The 10,528-nt window shown below is 38.2% G+C and overlaps 1 protein-coding gene across 1 annotated transcript; it reads left to right on the top strand.

The window, feature by feature from the left end:
* Positions 1 to 2,890: 2,890 nt before the first annotated feature.
* Positions 2,891 to 8,186, top strand: LOC139711459 (hatching enzyme-like). Its single transcript, XM_071623338.1, has 10 exons — positions 2,891 to 3,091; positions 3,838 to 3,955; positions 4,394 to 4,578; positions 4,949 to 5,153; positions 5,387 to 5,548; positions 5,798 to 5,971; positions 6,210 to 6,337; positions 6,866 to 7,001; positions 7,499 to 7,729; positions 8,161 to 8,186. Exons 1-10 carry the CDS (start codon positions 2,891 to 2,893, stop codon positions 8,184 to 8,186), a joined length of 1,566 nt encoding a protein of 521 aa, XP_071479439.1.
* The last annotated feature ends 2,342 nt before the right edge of the window (positions 8,187 to 10,528 follow it).

Here is a 10,528-nt window from a genome sequence, read left to right as displayed (position 1 = left end):
TTTCATTGCGCCTATCTTCAATGTGTTGCTAAGTGTTAAAGGAATGGGTCAACGAGATGGGTGCATCTTCCTTATCTGGTTGGACACTCATGTTGCTGAAAAATGGCTGTCGAACCCAGATGTTCATTTGATTTTAATTCTGGTTTCTGCATTATCATTGTACATTTACACACATTGTTGAAAGTGTATGAACATGATGAGCTTCGTCTCCATTTGGATTTACAATGTCCCATAACAAACGTATACGCTGTACAATCATAGATAATAACAGAAGGGCTAAGTCTTAAGTGTAACTTGTGCTTGCAGCCCTTTATAATATCATACAGTCATGCAAAGAGAAAAAAATACAGAGGAAGAGGGACTTGAGTATATAGAGATTTTAGAGCATACTATTCCATATACGTCTACGGTATATAGGAATAGAAGAAAGGAAATAAGAAGAAAGAAAAGGGATAGAAGGAAGGAAAAACAGGTTGAACTGCTCTCAGAAAAGGTTAGTCGTGTTTGTTCACACAAGATATCGCCTGGATTACCGTCCGGCAGAATGTTGTTCATTATTCCGAAGGTTCGTTATTCCGAAATACAAAAACTCCCCATTTTACCTTTCAGCGGTTCGTTGATCCGAAAAAAGAAAGGTTTGTTGCATCGAACTTTGTGGCTTTATTCTGAAGGTTCGTTGATCCGAAAATAAAGTAGGGTTCGCTATTCCGAAGAATTCGGTAGTGAAACGTCACAATATTTTACACTCAGTTATATGACTGAAAATTTTGAGATTGTCTGGTGGGATAAGAGTGTGTGTTTAGCTCAATTAATGAGAAAAAAGAAGATGGTAACTGCACAGTCATGTGAAAATGTGGCAAACAAATAAACAGACTTGCAACAACAACAACAACAACAACAACAGCAGCAGCAGCAGCAACAACAACAACAATAACATCGTCATCTACCCTACACATAGAAATTGTTTTGTTTGTTTGTTTGTTTATTTGTTTCAACATTAAGTGTTGCTTTCTTTTTGTTCTTTCAGGTTGGTAAAAAGAAAAAAATCGTTCTATGAGGTTTATATTGTAACGCTATAGAGGCAATTCAGGGAACAATAACCTTTCATTCAACTACCGAGCATATTATCTATTCTGTATAGGTTCAAAGTTTCATCTCTATAATAGTCCAATCTGGAAAATCTCTTTGCTTCAAGTTGCTGTACATAAACAGTGGCGGATCCAGAGGGGGCGCAACCGGCGCACGCCCCCTTTATTTTTCGTTAAAAACGATAGAAATAAAAAGAAAAAATGAAATGAAACCCGGAATTGGCACCAGAAATATTAGTTGCGCCCCCCTTTTTTTACAGAATTCCTGGATCCGCCCCTGATAAACACATAAAAACATCCCACAGGAACACTATCACAAACAACAGGAATTTCATCTTAAATACAATTTGACATAAACATACAACGTACTTGATACAAACCAAAACATACCCTTTCCCTCCCCCAAAAATTTAACATATGATTCTCAGAACATAATTTAGCATCCCTACGTCAGAGCTAGTGTAACAATTTTAAAGTAATCAGATATGAGATATTAAAAAAAAAAACCTATGGATAAAAACGAGACACACAAACCTGCCACCATCACCATTAATAAAGTATATAGTATATAATTGAATTCAATTCTAAATATTACCCTAAATATTACGAATGGTGTTTGAAACGGTGCATAGCCGGGGATAAATCTATTCAATTCCAGTTACAATACCTGGAAAATATGTGCTTGCAATGTCGGTGCATATACTGGAGATAGATTATCTATTCAATTCCAATTCCAATTTCCCGTAGAAAAAACGGTGCATGTGCCGGGGATGAATATAATTATTTCACTGTCAAGATATCACATCATGTCATTACATACCATCCTCATGAAGTGTGGAATCATGACTGTAATCCTGTCATAGCTTCTACCACGATCACACTTAGTAAATTGTAAGTAGAAAAAGGTGTTATAAAACCAAATGTAAATGCACGATTCCTTTATCACAAATAAAATCAGATACGACCTCCGTGGTTTATATACATCACATACGATCCATCATTATTTTTCTAGTCATCAATTATTTAGGATTTGAAATGCATCTCCGAATTGGTTTTTAATATTCCTTGGCATTCTGGAAGTCATGAACAATATTTCTCGAAGAATTACGAGCACCTGATTTTGTTTGATACAAATTGTCGATATCAGCTTTACATTATAGCAAAAAATTACGTATAATTATGGGAGTAATTTTTGTTTGCCGTATGATCATGCCATTTTCTCCTCATATGTTTCGCTGGGGGATAAACTTAAAAATTCAAACTTGTGCAATGTACTGACAGGGGAATGTTATTGGCTTTGTCACAATTTCAACCGTAACACCATGCAAATGAAAATAAGGACTGAAATACTTATCGTTGTCATGGAGATAGAAACACGTTCAACTTCAAGTTAATTTGAAGCTACTTAGTAGGAGAGGGGAGGAAGAATAGAAGATGGTTTCAGGTGAGCTAGGTGTCAGTTATCTAATCCCTTAATACACCTACACCTTAACACCCATGGACAAATTGAAAGCAAAACCCGGATACAGCAGCAGCAACAATACTACAAGGCCTGGCTGCCCTTCTTTTGTATTAAACCAAAGCGACACTGAACGTCCAATACACGCTCGCTTCTCAGAGGGCACCTGCTGATTGGCTAGGCAATCAGCGAAGAGCAGAGTCTTCTTTATGTCGTCACTCTCGGAGAGACCCTTTAATGGGACCGAGAAGGAAGGTTCTAATCACATTCTAACCAAGGGAAACTTTGGAGAATAAAATATCAGTCCTTCTCGAATCAACACATTAGGAGCTTCACATCCACGATGGACAAACCAGTCTATCTGATCACCTTGCTTACCCTGTGTAGGTTGTGGACATCAATTACCGTGGCGAAAGCTTCAACTGATTCAATCCAGAGCGACGTTGACATCCAAGATTTTCTCACGACGACGGCACAGCCATCCGGATCTCCCATGGTAGTTGTTGAAGATGGCATCGAACTGTCAGAAGTGACGAAACTCAAAGTAAGCCTCACAACTTGCTACAAAAGTTTGATTTTGAATGATGATCCATTGATTTATAATACATGTAGAGTCAACTCCTATAATGCATTAAAAAACTAATGTTGCTAGTTATCATGGTTATACTGAACTCCTTTGTATGGCATCATAGACTTCGTAAAGTTGTTATCCATTTTCATTTTATGTACATTCTATTTCGTATGTTTGATTAAACGATCGAAAGACTTTGGTCCGACGATTTCTCGTTTAGAGCTTTCATATTCGTTGTTAGGGAAAGATCAATGTCAAAGTCATGTACTTTTAAGATGGACATCGGCGTACTGGTTTATTCTCGATGTTCCTTTTATGAACTTGTTTCCCCGTATTTATGTGAATTTGAATATTGGGAATGAGCTGGGGACAGGTTGAGACGAAGTTGAATAACCATTGCCGAAAACATACTTAGTAAGCGTAATCATGAATCAGAATGCGCAAATGCGAAATCGATTTTGAATGATGATAATTCAATTCCTGTGCGCATTTGATTAAAATTCATGACTCTTAAATGAAACTGTATATGACAGGGCATTGGTCTTAAAAACCTATATTATTCCATATCAGGATATTACTATAAAAAAATACGAGTTTGCAAATTGGCAATCAAACCACAATCCATCAAAGAACTGAGTAATCGAAGCTAGAGTATAGAAAATTTTAGTTGATTGGTTTTCATTGTTCTGTTATTTTCTTGTTTCCCTCTCTCCACAAAGGGTCAACTTGAGCAGTTCGGGTATCTGCCACCAGGCTCCTCCTTCAACCCAAATACCGAAGTCAATCTGACCACTGTTCTAATGGACTTCCAGAGGAACGCTAGTATTCCTCAAACAGGTGAGGTCACTCACTATTATCTCGTCTTAAACCAGAATAGCTTTTGATATATTGCAGTTGGCACTTGGAAAACCAAGCCACACATTTTTTTTCTTCCCTTTTGTTTTAGTCCACAGAGAGTTTACACATGTTGGTTTTTTATATTATATTGCACATCCGTTTTAGGGACAAGGACAAGTGTACAAGCGTGCACCATCGTTTGTACCTTAGAATTAGTGCAAAAAGGATTCGATTTCGAAGTATCTGTACAAACTGAAAATAATGACCCATCTGTCTGGAGTTCCCCCCCCCCCCCGAAAATGTACATTATCTCCTCGTTTTATATTCCACCTACGTTTATATACGTGTCATTACTTTTTAACGCCGTGCGCTGTACACAATAAGTTAGGTATCAAAACTATTTACTCAATCTTTTTTTTTTTTCTTTGTCGTTGACAGGCATTCTTGATAATGCAACCGTCGAGATTCTGAACACACCTCGCTGCGGAGTGCCTGACGTGCTTCCCTTCGTGGCTGCTAGAACCAAATGGCTCAACAGTCGTGTGACATACCGCTTTGGCGCCCTCACCGCCGATATCCCATCGTCATCCCAGGTGAAGAGCGAAATAAGACGAGCTTTCCAGGTAAGACGATTTTATTAACTGTTTGGCAGTTGGACGTATCAAAGATTTCACCTGTTAACATCCAATCGAATTGAGTTTCTTTTATTTCGATGAAAATAGTCTGCTATCATATGCGCATGTTTTCTTTTTTAGGCTTATGATGAATAATGATATGAAAACACTTCTAAAGCAGACTTTATGTTTAAATCATCCTTTCATGCTTGTGAAACAACAACGAAAATATCACTCTTCCTTGGGCCCTTATTGTATCTTGGTAAAGTATCATGCAATCAACAAACAGTCACTGATATCACTTCAGTATATCACTTCAGTATCGAGTGTGTGCACGTCTGTTTAAAATCGACTTTCCTTGGCGCTGTTTGTTTCACAGGTCTGGGAAGATGTGTCAGGCTTAAGCTTCCAGGAAGTCATCGGACCTGGTTCAGTCGATATCCAGATCTTGTTCGGCAGCTACGAGCACGGCGATGGTATCCGGTTTGACGGTCGTGGTGGTGTACTCGCTCACGCCTTCCTTCCCCGAAACGGAGACGCCCATTTCGACGAGTCTGAGACATGGACTATGAATACATACTCGGGTGAGTTGCTCAACAAAATAAATTGTCGCATTTGATGTGTTGTCTTCCGATATGTGAACTCATTTTTTCTTTTTAATTTGTGAGTTGCTTATTGCCCTAGTACATGTCTTATATTATTCCCTTGTTCATTTCGGTGAAGACTTTAAAACATCAACTCGTAAGTACATTTGATGCAACTCACCCTTCTGCCTTCTAATCCTCAAGTGTTAACTGATATTTTCTCTATCAATCAGGTACCAACCTGTTTCAAGTTGCCGCCCACGAATTTGGACACAGTCTTGGGTTGTATCATTCGGACGTGTCGTCTGCCCTCATGTACCCCTACTATCGTGGTTACCAGCCCAATTTTCGTCTCGATCGGGATGACATCCTTGGAATTCAAAGTCTGTATGGACGTAAGTATCTTTGATCTTAATCTTTCTTATACCGTATGTATGCATGAATATATAAGGTATGATACAGTCATTTAGATCTACATGAAAAACGAAATAGATGTAATCAACAGCATGTATGGGATATTGTATCTCTTCTTTTTTTTAACGTTTAGTTTCTTGTTACATGCTCATTAGTACGTGCTAATGTTGACCATAGCATGCATTCCTACCATGCTTACATTCTTCTTTCTCTTTCCGTTTAATCATCAGCGAACACTGGCTCTGGGCGACCAACAACCACGACAACCCGTCGACCGACCACCACGGTATCAACCACCACGACACGCCAACCACCTACAAGCCCACCCCCTCCCAGGACAGTTTGCAGCGGTTCTTTTCAATCCGTCATCCGAGATGTCAGGGGCCGAGTCTTTGCCATCAGTGGTGAGTAAAACACACCCTTTTCCTTACGAGTATGCCTGTCACGATTACATTTCTTACTCACTAATGATCTTGTCGTGATTTTTATCTAATGTTATACGGATGTTATCATTAAGCACCGCTTGCTGGCAGAAGTTTTTATCTTCCGATAGCAATTGAAAATCTAAATTTCGCAACTTTACAATGATTCAGATTTCTGTAGGTTAATCATTTCGTTTCTTGTGTTTATTCTCTTTAACAGGACCCTACTACTGGCGACTTGACGAATCGACAGCGACGTGGGGACGAGTCGACGTCAGGTTTGGCACGAATTTCCCCTCAGCTCTTGACGCTAGCTTCCAAGATGGCATCTTCTCATATTTTTTCAGCGTAAGTTGCTTGACTCCGTTGTGCTTATAAGCAATTTCCAACCATGAAATATGGATGTCATTCTTTTATTTCATTGACCCATGTTGAAAGCACAATTATTTTGTTTAGACAGGAACTGTAATGAAAAAGTTGTTTATGATTGTAGTATACGTACACAATGCACAGTGCAGGTATGTACATATAGGTATATCACGAAAAAAGAAAGAAACGAAAAAGTTAATTTGTAGCAAGGATCAATCTTATTTTCATGACTGCTTCTCTTTAGACATAATATTCTGTTTAAGAAATCAACGTTTGCATTAACAATGGCCCGAAGTGCCAATTCAATTCCTGCTCATTAACATCAAGTAATTAAGATGGATAATGTGTTTTGTATAATCATACGTTTAGTCGTCGAGTTTATGTGCATTGTATAAAAAAAAACAAAGATCTTTAAATTGAACTTTATTGAATATTCTTTGGTGCCAAATGCACATTACGTTGACTCGATTAGTTAGGATAGTATTTCCCTTCTGATCTTGTTGACAGGATTGTTTCGTGTATCGTCAGACGGTCGCTAATCATAACCAGCCGCCTTTCCCGACTAACCGAAGATGGGTCGGTCTTCCTTGCAACATCGATGCCGCCTACCAGTCAGGAAATGGTGACAAATACTTCTTCAAAGGTGAGCAAAGTTTAAGTTTACTGTTCTACTCATATTGTCATTTTTCGGTTTCTCCTGATAAATAAGCAATCTCATATATTATGTTAATCTGTTTAATCTGGTTACTGGAACTTACTTGGAACTATAAAAAGAAAATGCTAGCGACTCTGGAGGTACGAGTGTGTGAGTAATGTCTATATTGAACAAATTTCTTTCAAACAGATGTCCCGAGTTCGAATGCTTACGCATTCGGACGAGATGTTATCACCCATGATGTTCCTCTCGACCCTGGTGTGATCCCGTGTACCATATTGCTAAACTTAGTTTCGTCTGTATTCAGTACTGATTTATTGTGATTATTACCATTGTTATCTGAATCATAATTATTATATCTGTGTCTTGTAGGCGCTTTCTAACCTTTCCTGCAATTTGAATCAAAGTTCATGAATAGGAATGTTCGGGTAAATGTTCATCATCAAAGTGTTTTTATTTTTCCTTTCCAATGTCTGCATGAACAGGGAGCTTTGCCTACAAGTTTAGCAGCACCAACAGCTTACTACGACGGGCTCGCATTACGAATATGTTCAGCAATGTACCCGTGGCACTTCGGAGCGGCATCGAAGCAGCAAGCTTGTTCGCCGACGGCTTCGTCTACTTCTTCCAAGAAGGTCGCTACTACAGGATGAACGACGCCACCATGTGGTTCGAACCAGGTTCCTCTGACGTCATCAGCAACCTTCTACCACAGTGTCGGAATCGGAATTTTGATAGCCAATTAGACTGCTCTTCACACTCGCATCAACACGAACAAGGCTGTGGTTGTTCATGAGAGTTCTTGTCGAAATAACGTACTTTATGTAAAGATATCATTATATCATCTTTGTACATCTATTCTCAAAAAGCCATTCAATTCAATCTGTAAAGAATACATTCACGCCTCTCTCAATAGCTAAGTACATAATTAGGAAGAATTCGGGAATGATGACAAGTATCATAATGATATCTTGTGATGTATAGCTCATGTCTATAGGTACTTAGGTTTCGCCTAGTCTGTATAGAAATATGGCTGGACTAATGTTTACGTTCACTTTGATGCTAATAAGTCACATGTTGTGATAAATGATTGAGTCAGCTGTAGCCTTTTGTTGTTGTTTTTTTCATCTTCATCGTTGCTGCATAGGCTATGGTGTAGTCAGCTTCTACTAAGAAAATGTTAGATAGTTAGCAGAACATAATTATTGTCCAGAGGTGGAGAAAATAATGTAATCAATGCGATGAATATTAAGTATGGACGGCAATTGTTTGAAACTACCGAAGTAATGCAAAAACTGTTGAGATAATAATATAAAAACGGAGAAAGAATCAGGAGATTGGATGTGTTTGATTTGTATTATTGATATAACGTAAATAAAAAAAAATCAAATAGAAATCTATGTCCTCGTATGGTATTCATATTTTAGGAGTTTTCTAGTGTCTTCGAAGTATTTTTGTGTTGCATTTGACATGTTTAAGCTAAAGAGAGACCGTCAGCGGCATTTCTGTAGAAACATACACACAAACACACATACACATACACACACTCAAAACACAAGCACACACACACACCGACACAGAAAGCTTGAAGTACGAAGCATAAACCCGAAAAAACCTCAAAGTGGTTCTTTACATAGGAGAACACTTCCTGATCCCATCTCCACAGGAAGTCCATAGTCTTCCACAATTATCCTTCAAAAAAAAAAACCCAACATAATGTATAAAAACATTGTCGAAACAAAAAAAAAATCAGGGGCTTTCTGAAAAACCTATAGAATTCACAATTACATCTCACATAAATTTTAAGTTTGATTGGATCATCTTTTATCATGCTGGAAAGAAAAAGGCAACAAACAATACGGAGGCAAAAAAGAAAACACTCTTTATTGCTTCGCAAACAACCGCTCAGATATAAACAAGTACAACACACGTCGAGGTAATACACTCCCATATATGATTCATTTTAACACTGATTTCACAATTATTAGGTCTATGGGATTTTAGAATTTAGTCAGATGTTCTAGATTCCAACATCTTGCATCATCGCTATTAAAGAGAAGTCAGCGTGTCCTGTTAATGAGTATTGTACATGTATACCGAAATTATATCAGACCATATGATCCAAATGGTCTTATGATAATCCTGCACCGTTCAGGCATCATCGTGATTTTTTTTTTCTGCACAAAATTCAACATGTGATCACATTGAGATGTTGGGGAGGGTGGGGAAACTAGGCTCCCTGAATAATGTGTCACAAGATCACATGATTATGCTTTTCTATTAGATGCTGGTTAATCAACAATTTAACCAAGCCCCTTAGATTTGTGTATGGTCGTCCGGGCCCTTTCATGCATTATAAACGAACTTGTGAAAGAGTCATGCATCGGCTGTCAGTTAGGGTATAACAGCCAAATTGACCACGAGGAGTGTTTGTGGCTGTTGTGGGACGAGGTTGTAGACAAGTATTTTGAGGCATCGTGGGAGAGGTTAACGCAAAAACGATTTTTCCACTTTTTGGACTGCGTTTATAATATCAAATATTAAATGTTTGAAGACGAAAAATGGTTTGCTTGGCGGAGGCATCAGAATTTTTTCATCTCTGTCTTCCGAAAAGGGAAGTTAAGAACATTGTGAAACGCAAATTGAAGGAACAGTAATGGGAGAGATGAGATGAGATGGGGGGGGGGGGGGCAATCCAATGGCTAAACTTGTACATTTACTGTCTATACAGTTTTGTGGGTTTTTGTGTGTGTGTGTTTGTTTGTTTTTGCTATAACTTTGTCAATATGTTTCCAATTCGTTTGAAGTTACGCTATGTTTTGAATCTACCTCAACCATGTATTGAGTTTATTAAAGTTTAATCGTGCGGAGTGAAATCACAATTGGAAATTCGTGAAAAAAAAATTGTTAATTGTCGCGTCTTTTATTACAGGTAGTATGCGTGTGTGACTTCTCATTCCAGATTTGCGCGTGCTTGCGTGTGTGACTGGTTTTGTCCGACTGTCGTATAGATTAATGCGATGATGGATGAATATCTGCGTGAAATATATTTTGATTCATCGCACGAATCGAGTTTTTCCGGTGTTGAAAAGATGTATCAGAGTGCAAAGAGTGATGGTGTGCAAAATGCAACTCGGCGAGGAATTAAGCGTTGGTTAGAGGGAAATGATACATACACTTTGCATCGACCAGTACTAAGGCGTAAGTTTTCTAGGAGTAGAGTTGTTGTGTACGGTATGGATGATGTGTGGAAGATGGATTTGGGAGATTTGTCTTCCTTAGCCAAGCAGAATAAGGGATATAAATACTTGTTAACGTGTATCGATGTCTTGTCAAAATATGCATGGGTCGTTCCCATTAGAAATAAGACTGGGAAGAGTTTGATCAAAGCACTCGATAACATAATAAAGAAATCGAACAGAGAATCTTATCACATTCAAACTGATAAAAGGATTGAGTTTACCTACAGGGTATTCCAATCTTTTTTAAGAGACAAAAAAAAAATCGAACATTAC

The sequence above is a fragment of the Diadema antillarum genome, unplaced genomic scaffold, assembly GCF_040938485.1.
Source record: "Diadema antillarum isolate AM-2024a unplaced genomic scaffold, OU_Dant_1.0 seq00001660_RagTag, whole genome shotgun sequence".
Classification (NCBI taxonomy): Eukaryota; Metazoa; Echinodermata; class Echinoidea; order Diadematoida; family Diadematidae; genus Diadema; species Diadema antillarum.
Note: the sequence above shows the minus strand (reverse complement) of the source record. Positions and strands in the feature narration are given on the sequence as shown.